Source organism: Pipra filicauda, unplaced genomic scaffold, assembly GCF_003945595.2.
Source record: "Pipra filicauda isolate LSUMZ 115617 unplaced genomic scaffold, ASM394559v2 scaffold176_size3548034_pilon, whole genome shotgun sequence".
Classification (NCBI taxonomy): Eukaryota; Metazoa; Chordata; class Aves; order Passeriformes; family Pipridae; genus Pipra; species Pipra filicauda.
Genome location: NW_024104283.1, coordinates 400,928 through 428,916, shown reverse-complemented (window position 1 = coordinate 428,916; position 27,989 = coordinate 400,928). Strand labels below are relative to the sequence as shown.

The window sequence follows — 27,989 nt, the reverse complement described above, 5'->3', positions numbered from 1 at the left end:
CTGTGATTCTGTGCCTCGGCTTCGAGCTGCCGAGCCCCTACCCAGGAATCAGCTGCTGTTTTCGAGGCAGCTCTGCAGGTCAGACCCTCTGCCAACGCTCAGGAACCGAAAGGAAAAAGAATGAAAATCTAAGATTTAAATTTTTATTATTATTATTATTATTATTATTATTATTTTGGAAACGTTTATTACAAGGAGGATGAGACCCGAGTGGTGCCCGACACACAGCTCCGCGGGAGCTGGGTGAGCAGGAGGGCTTAGCCGAGACCAGGGGCAGCAGCGACGGGCGGGACGGACCCTCGGCCCGGCCCCTCCTGTGCCGCCGGTGCGGCGCGTGCCCGGCAGGGGGCGCGACGTATGGCGGCGGCGCTCCGCCTGTGCCGCGCTGCGTGCCTGCTGCCGGCTGCTGCCGCCACGGCCCGAGCCACGGCCCCGGCCCCGCCGCCGCCTCCGCGCCTCTCCGCCTCCTCCTCCACCTCAGCCTCCTTCTCATCCTCCTTCTCTTCCTCCTCCTCCTCCTCTTCCTCTTCTTCTCGCCGCTCTCCGCCGCCGCCCGCCATGCAGGCCTTCCAGTACCCCGAGGTGTACCGCGACGAGACCGCCGTGAGTACGGCACTGGCCGGGGCAGCCCCCGGCGTGCGGCGGCCGCCGGGCCTGGACGCGGGGCTCTCCGCTGGCCGGCCCGCCCCGGGTCGCCTGGGGCCGGGTGTTGCTGCCCCGGCTTTCGGGGCTTTGTTCGGCTCCAGCCTGCTCCGTGCGGAGGTCTCGGGCTTGTCACGCCTGCGGGCCGCGGCGGCTGCCGGGGGCTGGTTGGGGCGGGATTCGGGGCCTGGCGCCGGTGCCCCCGGGCACGTCCCGCGTGTGCGGGGCCGGCCGGGGCCGCAGGAGCAGCCGAGCCCACGGCGGATCCCGGGGCTTCGGCACCGCTGCATGTGGCAGGGAAAGCCCAGGCCTCCGCCGGGGCTGGAGTAGCGTCAGCAGAGGAACAAATAGCCTATTTATATAGGATGGCACATCTGTAACATAGTCCTATCTCCTCATGTTCCGACCGTAACTGGATATACAAGGATTACGGTGTTAGTTTGAGTAAAATGGGTTCGGTTTTTTTTTCCCTTCTGCAAAGCGCTGTGCTTTGGGCACCGGCCCGGTAATTATTTACAGAACTAACATCGCATTTAAACCAAAATGTTTGCCGGCATGAGCCAAAGCTGTAAAAACTAAAGTATTTATTTTCGTAGTTGGCTAAAAGGCTGAACTGTGCAAGTCCTAACAGGAGGTATCTAGTCCTGTTTTGTATACTGAAGGAAGGAAGCAGGTTAATTCAACCACGTGGATTAGTCTTTTGTGGGTTTTTTTGCTTGCTTGTTGTTTTGGGGGTGGGTTTTTGGTTGGAGGTTTTTTTAATTATTATTTATATATGTACATTATGCACATGTTTGTGGGCAACAATAGTAGGGAGGGCTAAACTAGAGACAGTTCGTGTAACCAGGAACCACATTTGGGGTACATCCAGTAATCAGGTTTGATAATTTGGCTCCAACACCTGGATTTGGAGGAAGCTTTAGGTTGTTTGATTTTTTTAGGGATATTGGTTTAGTGGGGTATATTTTTTACTTACTAATCTATCTTGTGGTAGGACTGAATGTTCATTTCACCCTTTTTCTGGTGCTCTGTGTTTTTTCTGAGGACTACTCTGCTGCCTTAGTGCCATCACCAAAGAATGGTTATATTAGCAACTCACCTGGGAGCAATGTGTTGCTTTTCTCTTTCTTTGCTCCTTAGCACTGCATGTTTTCGTGAAATTCCGAATACCCTTCATCGTGATGACTGTCATTCCTTGATGGACCGAGTTTGCTTGCGAGTATGTCTCTTTAAAAATTATTGTCTTTTATGAATTCAGGTGCAGGATTACCATGGATGTAAAATAAGCGACCCATACTGCTGGCTTGAAGATCCCGATAGCGAACAGACAAAGGTAACCTTTCTTTGTATGAGAATAACTGTTTTCACATGATTCTCCTTTATAGGCTCTGTTTTGAAGAACCTACCAGTACTTTCTGAAAAGTTACATAGTGAATCATAGTGAATGGAAGTGTAGTTCATGTGATACTCATGGCGCCAAGAGCAATGCTGTCATTTTGTCCCTGTATTTTAGTGGGAGAAAGGTCAGATGGGGCTTGGAGCAACCTGGGCTACTGGCAAGTGTCCCTGCACTGGCAGGGGGCTTGGAACTAGATGATTTTTAGGGTCCATTCTAACCCAAACCATTCTGTGGTTCTATGAAAGACTGGAACACTTTGTATAACCTAGATCAGAATTTGCAAAATTAAGGCCTTGTTTATCTTGCACCCATTTTTCTTAGACAATTTGAATGCTCAAAGTGGTGTTGTCACACTGAAGAGAAACACTCAGATTTTAGAGTACTTTTTCCACTGTCCTAAGTACATCTAAAATTGCCGTAATAAAATAGTTAAGGAAGGGTAGAAAGAAAACTTCTTTGGCTTGCTTTTTATACAGTGATCGAGTGTGTGAGTATATTTTTTTGTTTAATCCTTTTAAAAAGCAAAATAAAACCAAAAACATTTTCCTTCCTGAAGTTAGGCTTTTTTAGTGTCTGCTATTACAGATTGCAGGCGTTGCGGTGTTTTCAGCCTGCAGTCTGGTATAGCTGGACTGTGCTGTTGGAATTGGTCTTTCGCTGAGAGAGAATCCTGAAAAGTGATAGGAATGACTGTGAGCTAGGTCCTCTGATATTAATGGCATAGGGACTTACAGAGGTGGTGACCTTGTGGAAGAGGTTTCCTCTGTAATGGCTAGTAACTTTGTGATAATTGTAGTTCCAGATCTAAAACACTGGTGTCTATCCAGTATGCATGATTTTGTCAGGAAGATGATGGAGGGCAGGATCTCCCTTCAAAAATATCCCACAGTGTAGCTTTCCATTAGTGAGATTCCTTCTAGGTTCTGTCATGTATGTGCTTACTTAATACACCTTGATGAGCCTGAGGTTGGTCAAATTGAACTTATTGTAACTGACAAGAAAAAATAAAATGTGTACAGTTAGGAACTCATTCCCTACTTATAAATCTGTTCGCGTATTTAAAGACTCATGGGATTAAAAAGCTTGGTTTGGGTTCTGGTTTTAGTGAAAAACTCTGCCATGGATGTTAATACTGAAAATTATATATTTAGGAAGTTGGGAGAATTTTGATTTTTTAATTCTGGTATCTTTTAGAAACAGTGAACATGGGATAGTCTTGTGCTACATTGAGGGGGATATATGTGTGGGAGGTATGGTTACATCTTTTTTTTCATGGAGGCCTTACCGATACCTATTAAAGTGGTTTTTGGGATGCTGTGAAAGAGCTGCAATTGTGAAAATGGCAAGACATGGTTTTTGTGTCCCTGTATTCAATACTGTAGCCACATGCTGTGAACAGGTTGGGTGAGAACAGCTGGAGGACAGTGAACCGCATTCTCCAGAGGCTGTAGTTTATATAGGAGGCAAAGTAAGGAATGAGGGATTGGAACATCCTCATAACAGTGCAGCAGCCCAGACACAAGATGTCGTATTGGTGGAATGAAGATCTTGTTATATCTTACTTGCCTACACTAAAAAAACGCATGCCTTGGCAGTGCAGTAGTAGTATGACACAGAGTGGAGAGAGTTCCTGTATGTGTAAGTATGCAAGGATATCATCTTATTCCAAAGTTTCAGGAGTTACAGAACAAAAGGGAGTAAAAGTACTTTGCTGTTTTACTTCTTTCTTAAAAGAGGTCAGAAAACAATGGTCTTGAAGTGCTAAACTCCTTGGGTCTCCTTTATCATTCACTTCTTCGTGCTCTGCAGCAGAGGTTGCTGATGACCTCTCTCTCTTGCTAGCTTTTAATAGTTTTATCTCCAAGTTCTTGAGATGGTTTGCAGGACTCCTGCAGAACAGCCGTTCTGAACCTACCAGATCAAAAAATAACCAGACACTGCTATAGAGACAGTTGAATGACCAATGGGCTTCAGAGAGAATATGGAGCGTGCTTCGTAGGCTTTTCAGACCTTCATGTCACTGACCTTGAGACATTTGTCCTTCCCATTCTTCTTCCAAGTCACTCTCTCTGTCCTTATATAGTCCTTTATATCCCAAATCTGCATTCGTTTTTTGGAAAAGCAAATATACCCTGTGTACACCTCCAACATAATGCTACCTTTAATTTTCTACATATTAAGTACTGAACTAGAAGAAGAATTCCTTGGACATTTATGCTCATCTGTAGTGAAAGAACCCCTATTCAGTTTCCGTTTACAACACGCTTGCTTGATTTGAGTAGGTGTAACTTGATTTATGCCAAGAGGGAAGAATGAACATCATTCATTTATTAAGTTAGAATCTTTTCTCATATGCGAACAATCAAAATTATTTGAATGCGTGCTGTCAAATACATACAAAAGTATGTTGGAATTCTACTTTTCTACGTGTAGCAGAAATAGTTGTGTCAACTATTGGTGTGCTCACAGAAAATAAATGAATAGGCTTCACTTAGTTTCTGTTTTGAGTCAGTGAAACATAAAGTTTGCTATTCCCTGAAGCATGGGGAAATAAGCAGGTGAGATTGGTTTTAGCTCTGAAATGTTCATGGTAGTTTCACCTGATGTTCACTGTAGCTAAGACTGAAGGAAATTAGAACAGTTATGAGTATAAAAAAGTCATATTTGGCTTTTGCTTCAGCTAGTCCAAATTATCTTGTGGACCTTGATAGTTAGCAGTTTACAAACAAGTGAACACAGAAGGGTAGAATTTTTTTGTAATTGGCTTAATCAGGTATTTTTGCAGTAAGAGTAGACTGCAGATTGTGCTGTACCTGTTCAATTGTAGTTTGAATGTTTCCATTAAGCCAAGTGGTTGTGTAGTTGCCCTCCCTCTCATTCTTGTGCTGACATGAATGCTTCTGTCCCTCCATTGCATGGGTACAGACATCACAAGGTGATATTTTGGGAGGGAAGACTTTAATGGATTAGTTTTCTATTGACATACGTGGTTCATATAGGTCACCCCAAGGCCACATGATAGTTGGATCTAAGATGTTTCAAGAAGGGGATCTTTCCTTTTCTAGCCACCCACACTCTACTTTTAATTAGGTGAAAGTCAAATAGATCTAGAAATTTTTCAGCCAGGTTACCAGGATGATCTTATTCTGTATGCGGTGCATTTATCTGCTACAAAAAGGAGGTTATTGAAATCTACAGGTGGCTAAGCAGGACTGTTTCTTGTCAAATGCACAGTCTTAAGAGTCGATTAAGCCAGTCATCAAGTCACATCCTCAGTCTTTTGTGCAAAAGCTGTTATTCAAGAAGTATGGACTTTCATATTAACAGTCTATGTTCTTTACTACATCCCTTTTTTTTCCCCTGTGTGTGCTTGGTTGGAGCAACCAAGGGCAGCTATAAGCAAGCAAAACTCCCTTCTCCAGATTCACAAATGAAAATTAACCCCTGGGCAGATGGGGAAGTTCCTATTAGACTTTGGAGAAAGGAAGTGTAGAATGTGGGTTCATACTCTGCTACTGTTAGCCACTGACTTTTAAGACAAAATGAGGAAACATCCCTGCTACACTGGTAAAATGCTTCTGGTAATGACGTAGGCCACAACTGCAAAACCACTGTTGTTTTAGGTTTGGCTTGGCTGGACTTTTCAACTTCTTGGTTTGTTTCAACACTTTGTGGGAAATAAGCTGGGAGATAAGATCTTTTTTAGACTGCAGCAAAGTCTTTTGCTGCTATGTCAGTCATATATAGCACCCTAACTCACTGATGGTGTAGCAGCTAGTTCCAGAGATAAGGGATGGACAAGGGATGAGAAAGCAGGGATCATGTAAGGTCAGGTTGTACTATTATGAACACGTGTATGCTTGGATTAAGACTAGAATCAAAACTCTCAAAAATACAGTTAAGTGGATTTTTAGTTACTATAGACCAGTGTTTAGTTCACATTTTGATACATTTATAAATGCACTTAATTTTTCTTTGTAAATACCAAAAAAGTAAATTCCAAGAGGCAAGCCACAAGAAGTCTGATTAGTTTTAATTTGTAATACTTAACAAAGGTATGTGCCCTCTTGTAGGAGTTGCACTGAACTACCTTTTACTGAGAATGTATATATGAACTGTAAATATTTTGCAGACAAATAACAAAGACTAGTAGTGTTAAACCAGTTTGTATTCTGAGACTTCTCCATGGAAAGTATGCTGTGAGTGGAAATCATTGTCTTGAGAGAGTGTCTTAGTGGAATGTAGAAAGCTGATAGGTTTTAAAATGGCATAGTCAAAAAAAGCTTTTGTTTCTGTAGTGGTTTGAATCTTGTTTTCCCCAGAGGCTAAGAAAAGTGGTAGACCCCAAGGGGTGGTAACCCCTGGAAGTTTTGAAGTTCTGTCCAATGGGCACTCCTGCAAAAATGTAAACATATCACAAGCACCGGAAGAGATGAGTTGTAGTTTGGTTGTTGTTGGGGAGAGGTGACCATGTTGTAGAGCCACGAGGAAGGGGCTCTGAGCCCCTTGGGGCCTCTGGGGCCTCCCAGCCCCTGGCTGGGGGAAGACTGCAGAGACTTGGAACAGTGTTAGACTGGGCTAAGTGTCTGTAGTATGCCGGGAGATGTTTTCTCTACTGTGGGTGAGCAGAGACAGCAGCGGCAGACGCAGCGTCCAGAGACTCTGGCAGAGAACCAGGACAGATAAGAACTGAACCGGAGAAGCAGAAGAGATGCAACTGAATAAGGAAGACACCGAGTTGTGTCGGAGAGCCGAGAAGGAGAGTCAGCAGCTGAGAGACAGAGTTCTGGGGGTAAGAACTGATACCAGACCCCCCAAAACTCCTTTGAGATCCCTCTGAGAAAAGAGGAAGATGGACTCCTATTTTGGAGAGTAGTTTTGGACATGCAGCACTGGAGAGAGAGAGGAGCTAAGAAGGTCAAAAGACGTCCCGGAGCTGGACCGGGATGGCCAGATGGAATGCAAGGGGAGTTGACCTTGGCCCCCCCCGCTGCTGACAAGCCTAGCAGCCTGAGACAGAGCACAGGAGCTCTGGTAGAACTCTTGAGGCAAAGGCTTGCAACTGAATGCTGCCCAAGATGTTCTGACTCAGGGGTGAATCCCCTGAGGAAGGGACTTTCACAAAGATGCCCCTGCATTTCGTGATATACCTGTGGTGACGCGAGTCTTGTCCCTGCTGGCAGTCCACAGGTGAGGCCTTCGCTTGGACTGAAGGAGAGCCGAGGGGCTTGGAGATCCCCTTGTGTGTATTGAAAAGAGATCCAGCTACAACAATCTAGTTACTGCTGCATGCATGAGATGAGATGAGGAAAACCTGCTGCCTTAGAAGATTCTCCTGCTTTGAGACTGGAAGGGATCTGTCCTTTTTTCCCTCCTGGACTTTTATTTGGAGGGGAGAAGAGATCTGATCCATTGTAAATACTGTATGTCATGGTAGAGATAGTGTGTGATCGTGTGTATAATGTGTTATAATATTTATTTGTACAGTCATTGTAATATATTCCCTTTCCCCATTTGGAGTCTGGCGTGTTTTGTCTGGAAAAAACCCATCTCACATTAGGTTGAGATGTGGGAGGGGGCTTAGACTAGGGGATTGGATTTGGGGGCTATCTCAAACCATGACAGTTTCTTAGATGAAATTTAATTATACTTTTTAAAAAAAACAAAAACAACAATTGGCCTGCTCGAGTAATGGCCAAACACTTCAGCCTCAAGTAGAGCATCTCTGCTCTTAGTACAGTGCTTTAGACCCTTACTCTGTTCTTTCTTCTGCTAGCAAATTCTGTCAGATTGTCAGATGCAGGTATAATAAAAATCTTTCTCTTTAGGTTCATGAAGATGTACAGTTACTGTTAGCCCTGTAGCATGAGTGGCACATGTTTTGCTCACCGTGGTGGATGGAGTTGCTTACTGTGAGAGTTTCTGGTGACATATGTTCCTGTACCTCACCTAGAGCAATATTTCAATTAGGTATTGCTTTTTGAACATGAATGCAACCTCATGCTCAAAGGTGCAAGAACAGAAAGTTGCCAAACTGGACCAGATTCTTCTCAGTGGAACTCTTTCAAAAACCTGTAATTCCTTCCTCCTTTTTCAGACAGCAGTGGCACTCCCTTTTTCATATAATCTTGGAATATTTGGTGCATATTAAGAGGAAATGAGAAAAATATATCAAGTTCCTGTAAAAGCAAAATTACTAATGATTCAGTTGTGAGTGCAATAATTAGTATGTAACCATGCTCTTATGCAATGAAGGCTTGTAAGAAAAAGTTTGTGTCTCCTCCTTGAATACCAGTAATGAAAGCAAATGTGGTAAGGTGCGTCTGCAGTTAAAAGTGAGTAATGCACAGTTCCAGTATACCCTTGCAGTGGTGTTATAATTTCGGTTGTGTTATTGATAGATGAAAAAAGTATGTGTGCCAGTTTCTGTCCACTGAATGCAAATGAAAAGTGCTTTTGCCCATCCAGTACAATGGATGGTTGTATACATGTTTTTATAAGCCATTTTTTCTCTGAAAATGTCACAGCCCTTGGAGAAGTTAGTTTATTTGTGTAGGATCCGCTGTCTAGATTTTTGTGTATGTAGTCTTTGAAATTCATGTGTTTCCATTTAGAGAAAACAAATTCAGAGACACATAATTCTTAGGTAGATTTGGTTAAATTCTTTCATCATCTGATGGGGAGAACAGTTATAGCACTGCAATGTGGAGGCTGCACGCTGTTTTGACTTACCACTGGGATGTGCTGTGCACATATTAATTCTTCACCTGAAGAATTAATAAATGACTAAACATTGATAGCAATTGGTATATGTGTGCCAGGTACTCTCTCTGACAGCAGCTGGCTTTTCTGAAGAACTGCAAAACACATTTGTAGCCCTACTGTCCTGTAGTTCCTGTCCTGCGATGAAGTGTAACTCAGATGTTACAATGCATTGATCTGATTGCTGTGTGACAGATTTGGGACAGGTAGAAACAGTAGCCTCTTTCAAAGCAACTGAGAAAGAGACCTGTGTATGCAGGAGATGAATAGACAGGGTTTCATGCTCTAGGCAAGAGGCTGGAGTCCAAGAGCGATACTGCTGCTGTCACTGCGACATTTGGCTGTGTATTACAGCCACGCAGTGTCCTGTCCTACCTACTTCATGTTAGATTCAGAAAGGCCTGCTTATTAGCAGCTGTGATTGGCCTTAAGATGCTTAGCTATTAATTTTATGTTAATGTACCATGCTATAAATAGGGATGGCAAAACACCAGTACAGTACCCCATTTTCCATGCATACCATGGGAGTGGCAACCTCTAGCAAACAGCTGGTGTGGTAATGGTTTTGACCACTGTCCTTAAGTGTTTGTGACAGGGAGTTGGAATGTTTTAAAGAAACCAGACTTCTCAAAGCTTTCAGAAATTGCATATTTTTGCCTTTTGTAACTAAGAATTGATCTGTGTACAGCACTTTGGCCTTCTCAGGAAATAGTGGCTGGGACTAATTCTGTATGTTATGTTAATAATATGAACAGATGATGCATGTGAGATTTTGTATCATCTTCCCAGCTCCTGAAATGATAGTGCAGTCTGTGGGCAATATTAACCATTTAGGCAAATATAAAGAGAGTTTTGAAAAGCATGGGGTGTTTTTTTGGGTTGTTTTTTTGGATTTTTGTTTTGTTTGTCTGTTTTTGTTTTGCTTGATTGTTTTTTATTTGGGGTTTCTTTGGTAGTTGGGATTTGGGTTTTTTGTTTTTAAGGAGAATGGCAGGAATGTCGTCTTTTGGCTGGTTACCCCTGTGCATGCCCTGGAGAGACATTAGTCAAGATATAAGTTCAGTCTTATTACAGAATTGTGGTATAATGCAAATAAGAATGTAAGATTGTTCAGGTATGATACTGCACAACCTATGTGTGCAGAAAGATATCTGATGCATTGCTTCTGAAAACATTTCCTGTAGAAAATGTGCATTTCTACTTGAGTTCATATTTTTTTGGGGGGGATTGTTTTCTTTCAGGCATTTGTGGATGCTCAGAACAAGCTTACAGTACCCTTTCTCGAAAAGTGTCCTGTCAGAGGACTGTTCAAAGAACGAATGACTGAACTTTACGATTATCCGAAGTACGGTTGCCACTTCAAGAGAGGAAAAAGGTATGTGAGGAATGTCTTGGTGATGAATGTGAAGCAAGTCAGAAGCAACTACTAATTGGGAAAACAAATTATAAATTATATTTGTATTTATTCTTTTATAGTTCAGAAGTAGGAAAAGTAAGCCAATGTTAACAAGTGCGGTTGCATGATGCTGAGCACAAGATGCTTGACTGTCCTCTTCTTGTTCTTTTGTTGTCTTTTCTTTCTGTAGGAAGAATTGTGAGTTTATCAGAACTCAGACAACTTTGTAGAATAATTGTAGTAAAAGTAAGGCTTTGAGGAGTTCCTTTCGGGCCTGGTCATCCTGGAAACAGCATAAATCTGTCATGTTGTTCCAAATATTTGCTAAGATACTGCTCTTATGTTGGTCATTCTTTTAGCAGCTGGTAGGTTTCTTTTGTTTAGTCATAGCCAGTGAAAAGCAGTGGGAATTCCCTTGTGAAAAACTGCTTCTTTATTTGCATGATGATAAGGGAAAAATAATTTGGAGGATTTAAGAGTACTGATGCAAAAAGATCTGTTTTTTAAGAAACAAACAAATCCTGCTGTGTTCCAATGTCTAGTCTGTTTGTATCCCTGTTTTAATTCTGTGGCTAGAATGTACCTAACTCTTAGGTAGAGAGAGATGGTGCTTCTGTGGCTTACCGAAGATTACGAGACTGCAGCTGCTACTGAATTTTGTGTGACTTCTGTTAGAAACACTATCAGGCTTCTAAAGAAAGGGAGTAAAGGGATGAAACGCTTGTTAACTTAGTAACATCTGAAGATTGTTTTAGCAATTGAGAAAGGTAGAGGGAACAAGCAGCCATTCTTAATTGTGGGAAACACAAATAAGGTTTTTCAATATTTTCGATTTGTTTGATCCTGGTTGAGTGGTATGCCAGGTATGTTTTCACCATCATCCATGGATCATGAGAAAGAGCAGAGGATGTCTCATTGTCTTAAGATTTCTGCACAGATATTGAGGGAAATTTGCTTTAGTTATCTGTGCTGTGGGGAAGGTGTAGATATAGAGAGAGAGAGAAATTCTGTACTATATGGGGTTTTGTGAAAGAATAATGTGGGCAGTGAACCCAAGTTGATGTTGATTTCAATTGTCACAGATGTGGCTCAGCATGTCAGTGTATAGAGGTGTCAGGTTTAAGCCCAGAATCAGTGGAGATTTTTAGGACAATGCTGCATCCAGGGAAGTATGCCTTATTGAGAGAGTCAGGCAAAGCTTATTAGTTTGTATGTGATGCATCCAGCTGTAGCTATGCTGAAGCAGATTCTAGAGCAGGCCTAGAGCAATGACTGCTCTAGATTCTCTGCAGTGCAAACATGTCTGGATGTGGTTACCTTCAATGCTGTTAAGGCTTGATGTTGCAGAAGTGCTCATGGCAGTAGTCTTCACTACAAGATACAAAGTCTTAATTTGATGCAGCTGACTGTCCTCCAGGAAGAACACTTATGCCAGGAGCTTAATGTGCATATGATTTACGACACTTTACTCTGATTGTAATAGATGTCTCTTTGGTCTTTCTGAGTGATACTCTATTTCTTGGCATGTGCTGAAGTTTAATCAGAACAATTTAAAAATAATACAAAACCCCCCTATATTATGGTGTTTGAGGCAATCAAGAGGGCTTTGCCAAGTTAAGTAACACTAAGGGGTGAGGGAAGGAACTGTTCTGTTTGAAGAACCATCCAAACTTCCCATGACGCTTAAAAATTCTGAAATTTAATTACTCCAGTTTAGTGCTGAAGAACAGCTGATAAAGGACAGTGTCTCAAGAGTTCTGCAGAATCTGCATACAGGAGTACTGGGAGGTGCTGTGCCTGTCACATTGTTTGAGGTTTGCTTCCTATCTTGTTGCCCAGCATTGCAGAGGTGAAATAGACAAGAAAATGCCTGGTCAAACTGAAAATTCCTTTTCTTTTCCTTCTATTTTTTTGAATCTTTCAGTTTTGCACTTGCGGAACATTACTGTTACTACTTGAGCATATTACTAGCTCAGACTGTTAGCCAGGCCTTTGTGAATACAGTTTCCCCTTCTTGGCTTTACCAGGTTCCCATGCTTGTATCCAAGTACTGGTTGGTCTTAGGGGATAGTTGAACTTATTTTTAGATTTGAATATTGCCCCATAAATTCCCCTGTTCCCCCAGGTGAGGCTGCTATTTGGTTTACTAAGTCACAGGTTTGTGTAGTAAAGTTCTGAGAAGGAAGAAAAGTGTAATACCTCTGTCTTGTGTAGAATATGGGTATTAATTTCTTTGAGGTCTGTAGTGTTTTGTGATGTGAAGAGTATCGCTCGCTAAAGACAATTCTGTAGTTCCTACGACTCTTTCAAACACTGTTTTAGGGACATTGGTAAATACAGATTAAATAGTTTTGGTTCTGTTTCATTTGAACATAAGTCTACCACCCAATATGGATTGAAAGCAGCTATATGAATGACAAAGTTGAGAACTTAAGGAATGGGAACATGTGCCAGTTCTTGTAACAGGGAAATGCTGTTGCTGCCAGAGATGTTTAACACAGACAGTTATTTCAAGTTTATAGTATACTAGGCATTCTTTGAAATGCATTGTGGCAAATGCAGCTTTTTATTTTTAAAAAATGGTTTGGATGCATCCTACGGTCTCTAGCCATGATTCCTACTCTGCTGCGGAGCTTGTGTTTCCCTTATATATTTTTCTGCTTTTATTTTCTTCATGACAATCTCATACAAGTTTTTTTGTGCTTGCCTAACTGAAAATCAAGAGTTTTCCTGCTCATTTTCCCCTCTTGTGTTCTTTTAGGTATTTTCACTTTTACAATACAGGACTGCAGAACCAGCGAGTTTTATATGTACAGGACTCCTTGGATGCTGATGCCAAAGTTTTTCTTGATCCAAATAAGCTTTCTGATGATGGCACTGTGGCTTTACGAGGTTAGTGAGACCACAATTCTCAGTCTTCAGCAGACATTGGAAATTTAATCAAAATAATCACAGTAACCATATGGGGATTTATATAGTGTTTCAGAAGAACACTTCTAAGTCTACACTGTATCAACAATTAGCTTGGTTCAGTTTCATTGTGCTTTTTTTTGCAACTCTGTAGCAACCTTCCACTGAAATATGAACAGGTCTTGAGGCTGTCCATAGAAAGGACAAAAACTTTATGTATTTTTATTGACAAGTTGTCTTAAAATTGTATTTTACATCTTTAACACAAGCCACCAAGTTAAAAAAATAAGAGACTGTGAAGGAATGTGGCATTAAGTTTTATGAGAATCACAAAATTTCTTGTTTTCACTAGGGATGTAATTTTTGTTAGCTGTCCCCTTTCCCACTTGCTAGTGGCTTAATGTAAAAGCAAGATTCTTGTATCTAGAAGTCCTATAAGTCTGTTCAAGGCCAGTTAATAAAAACAGAAGACGGAAATAGTGAATGCGTCTCTAAGTGTGACCTAGTTGAAAAGAATCAATGTGGCTTTTTTTAGTGAGCAGTCCTGCCTTGAACTATAGATGTAAGGAATTGGGTTCATACGTTTTTAAAAGTCTTATGGCAAAGTCTTCTTCCAAATGCGTTTAGAAAACCAACAGCCGTGTAACCAGAGGGAAAACTCATGGTGTGGATAAATGATTGATTTAAGGGCAGGGAAAGGAATTACTGATGGGCTGTCAAAGTGGAAATCATCAGTAAAGTTCTGTTAAGGACTATGCTAGGACTTGCAGTGTTCAGTACATATTAGAAAAAGGAGTGAGCCTTGAGGTTGCAGAGTTTGGTGACAATACAAAGTTATTCCAGGTAAAGGCTGAGGAATGGCTGAAGAGCTACAGGAAAACCTTAATAATAGTGAGCGGGCAATAAATTGTCAGGTAGAGGTCTGTGTGCAGATAATTAAGTGATGCACAGGGGGCAAACAGTCCTAATCTCATTTGTAGAGGAATGGATAGAATGAACTCTCGAGCTGCTATGATCACGTGATCGCCAATGCTTAGACTGTAAGACATAGTTCCATGAAAATGTCAGCCTGCTTCTCGGTAGAAGCCAAACAAGCACATCAAATACCAATTTATTTGTCAGGGAGAAATTAATCCCTGGAAGTGTTCAAGGAACGACTGGATGTGGCACTTAGTGCTATGCTTTAGTTGACAAGATGGTGTTCAGTACAACTTGGTGATCTTGGAAGTCTTTTCCAACCTTAATGATGCTATGATTCTATGAAATAGAGTACAGAACAGAAGACATCATTTCATGAGCAACCCAGGAGTTTATACCGTAGCGTGGGATACTAAATATTGTTCCAGTCTCCTCAGCTCAAAATGGGCTCTGAAATACTATTTGGAGGAGAGCAGTAGGAACGATCAAGGGTATGGAGCAAAGGTCAGAAAAAACTGAGTGTGCCTGGATCAATCAGCTTGGAAAAGGGACAATTTAGCAAGGATATAATAGAAGTCTACAGAATCATTTGTGGCATGGAGCACGGACAGAGGAAATAGGAGTTGATTAGTTGGTTTTTCTGTTACAAGAATGAGGGGATATCAAATGGGCAATGGGAGTTGAGTCCAAAGCAAACAGAAGAAAATGACTTTAAACTGAGAGTAGGTTTAGATTGGATATTAGAAAGAAGTTCTTTACTGTGAGGGTGGTGAGGCATTGCAACAGATTGCCCAGAAAAGTTGTGGATGCCCCATCCCTGGGAGTGTTCAAGACCAAACTCTACAGGGCTTTGAGTAACCTTTTTCTTGTGGAAGGTGCCCCTGTCTACAGCATGGGACTAGAAACTAGATTATCTTGAAGGTCCCTTCCAACCCAAACCATTCTATGATTATAAGATTGTTCTTTTTCATGTAGGCATCACATTGTGGTTACTCTTGAGGACAGCTAAGTGGAATTTTACTCTGAATCAGTGGCCACTCCTATGTTCTTATAGGGAGAATAGTGAGTGCACAGTAGTACCTCTCAAACCTATGATGTCTTTGAAATATGACTTTTTTTTGGTCATTTTTTGGTGAATACTTTCAGGTCCATACAGGCCTATGATAATTCAGTCTCTTGACTTGAATTGGTTTGCAAGTAGTGAATTCCATCCTTATCAACTATGACAGAAGCTCTTCTGAATTTTTTTCAGAATAGTGCTTTCCTCACAGTTTGGATAAAGTGAGGAAATATCAGAGGTCTTATCTGAGAATACTGGTGATTAATACATTTGCGTACTAGTGGCAGAGCTTTCCAGTTACTTCAGTTTTCATGGTTTTGCAGCATCTAGTTTTCAGGGACTCCATTTTTAAGTGGTATTTACATTATTTGAGGATACGTTGCTTGCATCGCAGTTTCTGTGGGCTCCTTTGGTACTGTTTCTCTCTGAAAATACCACTTTTAAGTTCTCTACTTGTGTCCATTTTCATTTTCCAACTCTTCCCCCCAGACTCAGGAAAGGAGAAGAAATATGACTCAAATCATAATTCAGATGTTGAGCATAAGTTATGCTACTGAACATGAATACTTACTGAATATCCTTGCCTAAACTTGGATCTGTGAACAAATTGATAAAAGTGCTGTGAATCCCAAGTCATAGCAGATGTAGTTGCTTGCACTGTCTTTTAGAAAATAAACCGTCTTCTCTCAGTGTTTGGTGAACACAGTTCTTTTAACTAGTATCCCAATTTCATCTGTTTTCCATTGGGATTTGTCTAGCATGTAGTAGATGATAAAAAGATGTGTGGCAAAGTAACAAGCACTTTTTTGAAAATACTGTTTCCTTGTGCTGCTTTTCACTTCATCTTGTTTCTTTCCAATTTCCTAGGTTATGCATTCAGTGAAGACGGTGAATACTTCGCATATGGCCTGAGTTCTAGTGGCTCTGATTGGGTTACTATCAAGTTTATGAAAGTAGAAGGTCCTGAGGATCTTCCAGATACACTGGAGAGAGTTAAATTCAGTTGCATGGTATGGACCCATGATGGAAGAGGCATATTCTACAACTGCTATCCAAAACAAGATGGGAAAAGTGATGGTAAGTATGAGTGTGCTAATTGCATGCTATGTGGAAGCAAAATGACCTTTGCACTACATTGGTGGAACAAATGTTTCAGTTTATACTGAAATAATTAGCTGTACTAGTTTATACAGTTAGAGATCAAACTATGCCTTGTATGGCCAAAGCCTTTGCTCAGTTACTGTGAGTATCTTCTTGTCTGCTCCTGTTTTTCTTTTAAAAGTTTGATATTCCTTTTTTTTTTCTGGAATGATTTACTTAGCTTTCATACAGGGTTCTATTGGGTAGAATTAGATGTCTGGTGACAGCTTACTTAGATCTTTCCCCTTATGTATTTGTGTGGGCATAGATGAGCTGGTTTGGGATGCTGACCTGATGAATGGCAATCTGACGCATAAGGCTTTTGTTATTCGACCAGATTAATTCATCTGTGGTTCACAGTACAACAACACAAAATGTTTATGCTAGCAAAAGTCGAGGAGCAGCACACAAAGTGGAATAAAGTGCTGAGAAGCGTCAGCAGGAAAGGAATTTAGCAGCTCTTACTGTAAGGCAGAACTACTGAAAAGTTTTCTGGAGCTGTGCTCTTTGTTAAACTGGAGAGAACCTGAATTTTGCCTCTGTATTTGCTCTTGAAGCCTATCATTTTGCCAAACTTGCAAGGTAGATACCCACCTTTTTTTTGTTGGGGTTTTTTTACCTCATATTTGTAGTTCAGAAGCTGGAGTGTTGGAAAACATTGCAAGAAGAAAATTACAAAAAAGTTGTAACTCCTCAGTGCTTTAAAATACACCACTTTTATATTTTCAACAAATGGAAATATGAAGGTTTTTAGAAATGTTAATTAGCAGTAAATCTCCCCTTAGTTGCTCAGGGTAAAATGGGAGTGAAAACATCATTAGAGGGGTTGTTTTTCCTTGCTTTGCTTGCTTGTATTTCTAGAAAACAAAGCTTGAAATGATAAATATTAAATGTGAAGAACATATTATCAGCAATAAAAGGAAAGGGTAACTGTTTGAAGAGGTTTGCAGTGTGAAGTTTTATTTTGTTTTGGAGGAGGGTGTTTGTTTGGAGGGGAATGGCTATAGTTTGGAACCATTCCTAGTTCTCTCTGCTGAATTTCTCTTTCATATGCAAAGGGATACAGATGTTTCTAAGGGTTGCATATGGTTATTGTTGGATTTCTTTGAGAACTAATTGGTTTAAATATCTGCATTTCACTAGGCACTGAGACCTCTACTAATTTGCACCAAAAGTTGTATTATCACGTATTAGGAACTAACCAGTCAGAAGATATCCTATGTGCTGAATTTCCTGATGAACCAAAATGGATGGGTGGAGCTGAGGTATGGTAAACATCCTGCAGCTTGTCATTGTCATGTTCTGTGTTTCAGATTCTAACTGATAGTAGGTGTTAAATGGAAAACATTTTATTAAAAGAACATGTTTTATTAGTGTTGTAGAGGTGACAGTTGAACTAAGAGTCGTTGATTAAGAATTCCCAAAAATAAGACTGCCTAGTTTGCTTTAAATCAATCCTCCAGCCTGTAATGACACAATCTCATATGCTTTTTCTTCATTGAGGTCATTCTGCCTGATACACATTCCAAGACAGAGAAGGATCTTTTGAGAGATCACTGTTCTTGTCACTGTTCTTGGTTCTTCTTCGTTGATGTTTAGCCCGATGTTTAGCAAAAAGCTTGTTCCAATAATCAGCATATCTGGATATTCCCTGCCATATATTTATTTTGTTTATTTTTGTCGTGTCTTTCCTGAAAAATAAATATGTCTATTCTGCTTAATTAAAGAATGGAGACATACAGGTCAAAATCTGTTAATACTGTGTGCACAACTGGAGAATTCTAGATTTCCCTGCAAAAAGTTTTATCAACACAGAGTACAGACTGTGTTGTTGGAAATGGAACCAGTGACTGCTGCTGGAATTGATTTCTTAAGCTTATTTTGTTGAACTACTACTATATAGTGCAAAGGTTTTGTAATTAATATGTGGTTCATTCTTCATATTAGGTTTAACAGTGCTCAATTCAGTGTACTAAGTGCTGTTGGAATGGAGTGTTGGTCATTCTGTTTATCAAGGAACTGATGTTTTTCCAGTGGATGAATACCCATTGTAATACCTTGCATTCTCCTAGCTATTATGTTTAATCAATACATTTTGTTTCTGTATAGGGTCTTTTTTGGTCTGATGCTTTTGATAAATATGAAGTGTTTTTACTCTGATTTGGGTCCTAGACTACTTTTCCCTGAGAGTGTCCCTCTTAAAAAATTTGATCACCAGTCTGTGTCACTTTTCAACACATTAACCCATGAAAATGTTGGTGGGGGTCTTTTCTGTGGGCTGCAAGAAAACAGATCCTTTCAGAGAATTTGAACAGTGAGATTTAAAATAAGACAGTGAGTGAGAACATGAAGGGCTTCCCAGCAAAGTGATGACACTGAGCTTTCTCTATACAAATCAGATTTATCTGTAGGTTCTGTGAATAACAAGAACCTTTTTTACACAATCTGATGTATTCATGAAACGTACATTTAACAACTGACCTGAATATCAGTGTAAACTTGCAAACAGGGCTTTGGATTTTTTTTTTTTTTTTTCAATTTTCAAAAACTAGTCAGTTCTGTTGAGTTTAACTGGCAATAAAATGGAATTTAGAAATCATTATCCTTATTTTCCCCTAGTTCCATAAATAAATGGACTTTCTGTTGGTGACAGATGTCTTGTAGTGATGTATCCACTGATTCACATGAGTGATGTTCATTATTATTATTATTTCTTTCCAGTATCATGAGCTAAACTCCACATGTTGTTGTGAAGGCAAATTCATTTTCCATGGGGGAGGACTGTTGCAGTCTGATTCATTAGGCTCTTGCTGTAGAAGGGGAAGATGAAAGAATATGGTGCAGCTATGAGTTCTGAAACCACTGGAGTTGAAACAGCCCCATAACTCTTGGGAAGGTGGGGAGGGTGGTGAATAGAGAAAACACCTCCCTCCTGTGGGTTCTTGTTTAATAAGTTTATATCATAGAATGGTATGGCTGCTTATGACTGTTTTCTTGACCTCTAGGAGGCATAAATGTCCAGAGATGTTCCATAAATGCTATTTTAAGGAGTGGTAAAACAGAGATCCACCTCAGAAAATAATCATGAACTTATCTAAGTGAGAATACTTTGAAACAGCTGATATTCTGAGGTTGTGCTGTGAGCTCCAGCTGTAAAATATGGCTCTGTTATAGTGATACTAATGAAAAAATGGATTTTAATGGCCAGGAGAAAAAATATTCTGCAATAAAAAAACCCAAAACCAAATTAAACAGTGTAGTTGCAAAATGTGGTTTCATCCTTGTGCAGTAGGTCAAAAAATCTTCTTTTCAGGCCATTCCAACAAGTTTTCTGGTGAATTTTTTAAAGTGTTTGAGAACATGGAAGACCACAAAGTAATGGGGGAAAAGTTAAAATATTGTTAGTAAAAATCAAATTATATCGCTTTTTGGTGCTTCCTTGGTGCCGATATGCTGCCATAGATTTTAAAATACACAGCTCAACATGCTGTGAAATGAATGCTTTCATGCATTCCTATCAGATAAATAAATAAATGTTTTAATTTTAGCAGCCTTACTGGTCCAAATAGGTAGAGCCCTCTATAAATTGGCTTCTTTTTTATGTTTTACACAAGCTTCAATGAAAACAGTTGGATTATGGTGTAGGAGTTCTAATCTCAACTACCAAACCTTTCTCTATGGTGGGGGTAGAGTTGAAACTTTCAAACTCAGAGCAGAATTTGCAGGTCTCGTAACCACTGGACCAAGAAAGAGAAATAGAAATTCCAAGCTTGCAAGTGAAAAGCACTGAGAAGGAGATCCTTCAGAGACTGCAGCAGTAATAATGTTACCACAATACTTCAGAAAAAATGAGTAATCTCAGGTACTGTAGGAAGTCAGAGTGGTGTGTATTCTTAATGGAGAAAAGAAACTAGGTCGCTGATGAGGACAAAAGAGGCTTGTATAAAATTCTGTCAACTTAATATATGTACAAGACAATATGCAAGAAAATATCTTTGGAGTTTTTTTCCTCATTACGCGTTCAGCACCAGCCCAAAGTATGCTTGATTTAAACAAAATCTGTGGTGCTGAAAATGGTATTGGCGGAGAAATATATATATATTTCCAGTTCTTCACTTGAAGGGATTGCATGTTTATCTGTTTATTTTTAGTCATAAGTTTTGAAAAAGAGCCTATGAAACCTTTTTTTAGTTTAGAGAAAGCATGTGCATTTCTGGTACAGATTCTAGGATGATGGGGGAGTTGGGAAGAGCAGGGATGGAGTTTAATTGAATAAACATCCCAGTAGAGGGCAGTCTGCTATGAAGATTTTTAAAACCTTTGCAATGTCTTAGCTACTCTGGAAAAAGGAACATCCCATGTTTCTCTGTTTAAGTGGCATGTTCTTGCTTCTTCTCCAGACTGACTGAGCATATCTCTCTTTCGCAGACAGGCTGTTATTCTCAAAGTTAAACAATAAGTTATATAAGAGTCTTTCATGGCTGGTAGTGTTAAAAGTCCCTATGGTACTGGCAGGAAAGTAAACAGGAGAGAAAGGAGGGGGCGAGGGGAACTCTCCTAGCCCAATTCTGCCAGCAGTAAAACAAGTACAATTTTTCATGTTGTTGTTTAACAAGCACTGCCTCTGAATTGGCTTTTTTTTTTTAATTTTTTATTTTATATTTAGAGTTGTCACTTAACATCAGTGGCTCTTAACTAGGGAGGTGATCTTGCAAATGAAATTCAGAGCACAGAGGGGTAAGCTGTGCTAGGAGAAAGTGTGCTGGCGGTGGTGTGTTTTCACTGCAGGAACATTGACGTGCAGCATGCTCAGGGGAAGAGTGAGTAGCATGGAGGGGAAGGGCTGAAAACATTGTCAGCTTGCTCAGGTGAGACATACTGATGGTTAAAACAGGGCTGTGGGAATTTTTCTAAAGCCTTACACTATCTTTGTTAAGCAAGGATCTGGAATAGAAGCCTACTATGACTATCTTCCTGCAGCCCTGGCAATAGGTCTCGAGAATTTTACTATCAAGAAACAGCCAGGTAGTAGTTTTATTATTTATTTATTTTACTATAAGCTGAAGGCCATGGTAAAAGTTGTGTGTGATGTTTCTGACATCAGAAGATTACTGATTTTATTCTGGCTAGACTTAAGAAAGAGAATGGATGTAAATATGCATGTACATATTGCTGGGGTCCTCTTCTGAACAGGGCTGCCTGGTGTCCTGTTGGAATTGAAACAGTTGTCAGCCCAATGATCTAGGGTCAAAATCCCACTTCTGTGGCTCTGGTAGGGCTCCTTCAGCCTCAAACTTAGCAGAGGCTCAGAAGAATATGGTCAGAATAAAAAGGCTCTTTATACCAGCACATGATATCTAAAATCCCAGAAGAAAAATCCAGCTGGAATAAGGAATTTAAATTAATACCCAGGGCAAGTTTTCTAACCAGGGAAGTGGGTGGATAAAACATATCAGACTGTCATTTACATATGACCGTATCCGTGTCCTGCATAAGGTATGTTGGGTCTGCTCTCAGAATGTAGTAAGTAGTTTCTGTTGGACCTGATCCTGAAATTATGCAATCCTGTGATCACCCATCATGATGGCTTCTGAAATCTAGTCGATTAAGCCAGTACTCTGCAAATAGAAAACAAAACAAAGCCTTTGCAGCCTGAGAGTACCAGCTTTGGGTGGCTTGGATTGTTCAGATGGTCCCAAGAGGTCGCTATTTGAAAGGGAGTTCTTGCCCCAGTCCTCAAAGTCTCAAAAAACTGCTAGAACATAAAATGTGACAGGAGGTATGAGCAAACTTCAGTGACTTACTGGAACCACTGCAAAGATAATATCAAAACATAGCTTTATGTTCCTTTCATTAAAAAAAAAACAAACTACACCTCTTCCCTCCCCAAGAAAAAAAAAAAAAAAAAAAACAACCAAAAAAACTCCAACCCTTCACAATCATTTTATCTAATGAAAAAATTTAGATAATAAAAGTGGAGTTTGAAAGGCTGGGAGATTACAGTGGGGGTTCTTTGTGATCATGCAGGCAGATCTTTGTGGCATGGGAACATGTGCACATCTGTGATATTAGAACACTTGAGGCTGTTCAGACAGCATAATTGCTCTTTACTGATCAATGTTTCAGCAAATGGTACAGAAATTTTTTCTTTTTTCTTGTAGAAACCGTGTGCTTTTTGGTTTTTTCCTTAAATAACAACAGATAGGTAATTTCTGCATCAAGTGAAATTTTTCTTGTATGTGAAATCTTCTTAGTTGAGTCATATTCAGGGTCAGTGTTATGCAAAAGTGCAGTATATATGTAAAGTTAAGGAAGTAACTGATGTTATGACTGTTTTATTGTGGTGACTAGGTACATCCCTAAATGTAGATTAAAAAAAAAAATCTAGTCGGTCACTGTGTTTTTAAGCTGTTACATCCATAACATATAGTGAAAATTGTGGCAATGTTAAAATGCAGCTTATTGATGCAATGAGTTTTTAGTTCCTAGTTATTAAAGCCATGCATTGCACAGTTACATCTCTCTTGCCACCCATCTTTCTTTCTCTGGATGCTTTCATCTTCCGTGGCTGGATACATGGAGTCCAGTTAGTAATTTGACCTTTTGGCTCTGTTTGAAAGTTTTGATTCCGTTTGTGATTTTTGTGAACTTCAATGTTTATTTTTTTCTATGAGATTGATTTGATGTATTTCATTGGAAATGCGTTAGATAGCAATGCAAAGGGCACTAGTGCATGAAGAACAGTAGTTTGTCAAATAACCACGGATAAAGATCAGGCTGTAGATTATCATGGTGTTAATGTCTGCAGTTAAAGAAGAGAGTTTATCTTTTCCTATATACAGGCATATTATCTAATAACTGAATTTTACTTTTTTAATTTTTAGTACATTGTTATGCAGAAACAAATTATGCAGTAATTAGAGTTTTTTCCCACCTTGAAAATAAAAAGGGGAAAGGCAGTAAAACTTGTAATTTATCATCTTAAAAAGGAATGCCTTAGTATGATACTATGTACTCAAAGGGCCCCTATTTGTGAACTAAATATAAAGAACTCTTCCTTGTCCTAAATCTGGCAGTGGTGATTTTCCAGGTAGTGTTTAAAGAACTTGCGTTAATAGTCACTGGGATTGCTGGCATGCACATTACTTGGAAGTAGAGCACTCTGATGTCTGTCCTATTGACATTTTAGTTGAGGGGTAATACATAAAGCCAGGAAGTCTGAAAACCACCTGCCTTCTCCTGTTCATTCTTTTTGTTGTTGTTGTTTGTTTAATTATGTATGAATTTTTGGTCTGAAATGTGCTGCTACTAGACAAAATATTTAACTTTGCTTTTGCTGTGGATCCTAATAAAGCTTTGGCGTTCCTTATATGGCTTGTATGATGAATCAATTGGATTTTGTAATGAAAGAAAATATTTAAGTGATTACAAGATTCCTTTTACTAATTGGGCTTTAAATAATTTTTCTTATTTTAATAATCATTGATTTATTGAAATTGCAGGTAAATCACTTCATCTCTTAATGCTTACCTAAACTGTGCTTACTTTTCATCAAACTGAAGAAAAACAGGTAGCATTGAAACAAAATTGCTAAGGGAAAAAAAACAATTCACAGAAAATATTCCACTAGAAACTAAAACTCCTCTATAAAGGTTTTGCTTTAAAGAGTTTGATGCTTGAAAGATTAAATAAAATAGTACTTGGGAGCACAGCTATCTTAATGATACTGCTGTGCATGTTGGTATGGTGTAATGATGGTCATAACAAATGTTTAAGAAATAATAGATATAACAAATTCAAAATTGCCAAGTGACTGAATGGCAGTAGTGAAACTAAAAGCTATGTACCATTGTCAGCTCTTTGAAATAATCCTTCCTTTACTAGTGCCGAGTTAGGGATTATGTGTTATGCTGTGTTATGCTGATAAAATCTTTGTTATGCTGAAGGTTTTTCAAAGCTCTAATTGAAAGGCTACAGGATCTTTTCTGTCCTGCTTTGACAGATCCTAAATGTTGTTTTGAGAGTTGCAATTGCTTTATAACTTCCTTACTTTTACCAGTGGGTGTTGTTCGAAATGATAGTAATTATTTTAATGAGAGAAATGTGCACTGAGTGGCATTCCAGAGCTCCTTCAGAAATTATTGAAATGTGTTTCCTTTTCAGTTTAGATGGAGGAAACCAGGTCTGACATTACAGCTGTCTCCCTTATGCTGAACCATGAATGCATTCTAAGATTTGACTGAGTTGCTAGTGTGAAATTTCAGTTCATAAATTTGTGAGCCAAGAACAAGGATTGCAGTTCAGCTCATGAAGATGATGTAGCAGTATAAGAATAACCCAAATGATAGTTGGTAAATCCTATTTCCTTTTGCCATCCTGAAACCCAGGATACTGTCTGTTTACAGTATAGAGTCAGTGGCATTCAGGCTGTGATTCCACATTCGTCAGTGCTGCAATCTGAGCTGCCTTAAGCAATCTCTGTCCCTATTTATTATTCATGTTTCCAGCTGCTTGGTGCCGTGTGTTAGCTTGGCCATTCGTGCAACTGCACAATGAATGGACCAAGGTAGTAATATGGCAGAGGGACTTCTTTTATTATTTTTCTTTTTTTATTGTGTTTAGTCTTTTATTTCCTCCTTCCCCTCCTGGATTCTTTGTTTTGTTTATTTTGAATTTCTTTTTTTATTTTTTTTTTGTTTAACATGCTATTTTTTCAGCTGGATCAGTTCCCCAGACTGGTTTACTTCACAAATGGCAGATACTTGTACTGACATGACATGGGGAATGAACTTGCATGGATACAAGCAAGTATAGCAGTAGAAAGAGCTGGAGGTGGAGACCTCCTAAGCTGATACTGCTGCCAAGATTTGCTCACCAAACTGTAACTTTGCAACGTGAATGTCTAAATCTGCGGTATAATGCTAAACATTTTAGCGTGCTGCAGTCAACTGTATCTTGTCCTGTTTCTGTCAAATTCCTTTGGGTTATAGAACGTACTGATGTAAGAATAGCTTTAGACAGACATAATTGGTATCCCACCAGCAAGATGCATTGGGAGTTCCTACTTCAAATTAAACATAAACTGCTATCAACTCTTAACCAGTCCAGCTGGGAATAATGAAGGAAAAACTCATTAGATGTACTCAGATTTGCTGTCATCAGAGGTTCTGAATTGCCTTTGTAACAACATCAGAAATTTGCAAGTCAGTGTTCTTTCTTGGGGAAAGCAATCGGTCTTCTCTTAACTGTGTAATTCACAGTATCAAAGAACAGATTTACACAGGTTCTGACTGTGACTGAAAGAATTTTGTGTGTCATACTCTGAAGTTTAACTGAAATTTATATTTCTATATACCACTTAAATTACTAGATATGTTTTTTGAGTTTGGGAGGAGGAGGAGGAAACTTGGTGCTTTTACAGGTATGGATGGATGTTTAAGCAGTGTATTGCAGTAATTTTCTTAATTACAACTGACACCTTCAGTTATTGTTTCTCTAATAAAACACTTATGATGCTTCTTTCAAGAAAGATCACCTAATCTTGGCTTCTTTTTCTGGATAGACTCCCTTCTAGGAAGGAGGAAACAGTGTCTCAATTTTGCAGATTGCCCTATTAAAACTATCTTTGCTGTTTCATATAATGGGGCTTTTTTTTTGGTCCAGTAGGAATCATAGGTGTTCTTTTCTATTTGTGTTGTGAGATTTCAGCTCTGTAGACATTTTTTAGTCATATAATTAGTTGTTAACAAAATGCCTGTAAAAAATACAACTTGGAAATACTCATTTGGGGTTTTGGTTTTGTTTTTGTTTTGAGGAGTCTTTGGTTGTTGGGGCTTTTTTGTCAGCTTTCATACACTGACTTTTTGCCTCTATTCTACTAGGTCCCCTTCTTGTGTCTTCAGAACTGTGGATTTGTTTGAATAGCAGTATCGTTAGAAGCTAATTCTTCAGAAATTTATTTTCCTTAACTCATTCTACAGATATTTTGCACAACTAATGTTACAAATGTTAACCAAAATATGTCTAAGTAGTGACAATGTATGAATAAGAATCCTTTGAAGATGTGTTTAGGGCCAAGTGGAAAAAAAAAAAACAGATTCATATTTTTGATTAGGGGTTTAAATTTCCATGTAAGGACATGGACAGGACATGGCCTGTGTCAGCTCAGTTCATTAAACATCTATGGTACTTATGGAATATGCTCAAAACAGCTCAATCAGGAGAGGGAAACTTTTAAGTTGATGATTTCTTGTTACTTTCTGCCTTTCCTTGTTGGGCTTGCACTTTCAAAAGCTTTGCCAGGAAACAAAGTAAAGCCCAAGTAGCAAGAAGGATTCATTTTGAAAATTTTATCGTGTGTTATGCATGTGCAAAAATGAACCAGAAGCTTCAGCAAATTTATAACTTAATGCTCATTTAACAGCAACGCTAGATTTTTGTTTGTGTAAACATAATGAAAAGGTCAAAATTCAAAATTCTGAGTGTCATTTAGTTTGCCACAGTAGGCAAAGCAAGGGCGAGGAGGTGCTCCAGGTGCTGGAGTAGAGATTGCCCTGCAGACTGTGCTGAAGACCATGGTGAAGCAGGCTGTGCCCCTGCAGCCTATGGAGGTCCACAGTGGAGGAGATATCTGCTGTGGCTTATTTAGACACCTGTTTAGCTGGAATACATTTAATAATAATAAACTTTCTTTGTTTTAATTCATGGTGAAAATAAACAGATAATGCTGTTTGGTTTTGATCTCCTGAAAGGTTAGCAGACTGTACTTACTTTATTTATTGATGTAAGTGATAAATGTGGGTTCTTGGTGAGTTCTCATATTCCATACGTGTCTGTTAACTCAACTAACTGTAGAAACAATTCATTTTTTCCTCGGGGTTTAGGTAGTAACTTCTCAAGTTAGACTTTTTTTTTCTCCAGAGGATGAATTGTCTTTGATTTTTCTGTAACTTCTTATAGGTGTCGGATGATGGTCGATATGTCTTGCTGTCTATTAGAGAAGGCTGTGATCCAGTGAACAGACTGTGGTACTGTGATCTACAAAGAGAATCTCAGGGTATATCCGGTATGTGTTTTCTTGCTTTCTAAGTTTTGCTTCATTTTAAGGTAATGTATGACTTGAATTACTTTGTTTAAATATATGTATTTCAATATGCGTATTGCTTGACCTCCTTAATGCAGAGATTATGAGAAAAAATAAGCACTGCTTCCTTCTGCTAGCATTCCATTTTCTGTTATATATCAGTAGATGGAAAACTCTGTTCATAGTTCTGTGGTTTGTTTAAAAGGTCTCAATGAAAAATCGATGTAATATAGGCAGCCTTACCCAGTGTAGGTGTCATTTCATTCTACCCCACTAGTACTTTTCCATGTTTAATTTCTTTTCTGTATTTTAAAATAATTTAATTTAATTTAATAATTTAAAATAATTCATGTCTCCCTTCGAGCACTAATAGCCTTTTTTCAAAAAAACATAGCTGCTTTATAGATAACATTTTTTTCTTCATATAGTACTAGGAAATGAACAAAAATCTTCTGATTTTGTTTTGTAGCAACAGTGTTATTACAGTAGAAGTATCTGCTCATACTTCGAATACACTTTCATGGACTGTTCCTTCCTTGCTTTCTAGTTGGATTAGTGTTTGGCTTTATTGTATTTGGCTTTTTAGCCTCAATGGTATGGGATGAAAGTATGGCACTTTGCTCCACATGGCTGTTGTTGATGGTTGGCATAGTTAGCTGTTTTATTGATTGGTGGTTTT

The 27,989-nt window shown here is 39.3% G+C and overlaps 1 protein-coding gene across 1 annotated transcript in view; it reads left to right on the top strand.

Annotated features, from left to right (window-relative positions):
• Nucleotides 1–466: 466 nt before the first annotated feature.
• Nucleotides 467–27,989, top strand: part of LOC113993463 (prolyl endopeptidase) — a 92,371-nt gene continuing 64,848 nt past the window's right edge. Inside the window, exons 1-7 of the mRNA XM_027731660.2 lie at nucleotides 467–603; nucleotides 1,901–1,975; nucleotides 10,045–10,178; nucleotides 12,961–13,091; nucleotides 15,955–16,164; nucleotides 17,371–17,492; nucleotides 27,187–27,292. Of these exons, the coding sequence (XP_027587461.1) occupies nucleotides 559–603; nucleotides 1,901–1,975; nucleotides 10,045–10,178; nucleotides 12,961–13,091; nucleotides 15,955–16,164; nucleotides 17,371–17,492; nucleotides 27,187–27,292 (823 nt within the window). The 5' untranslated portion in view covers nucleotides 467–558. The remainder of the gene's footprint in view (nucleotides 604–1,900; nucleotides 1,976–10,044; nucleotides 10,179–12,960; nucleotides 13,092–15,954; nucleotides 16,165–17,370; nucleotides 17,493–27,186; nucleotides 27,293–27,989) is intronic.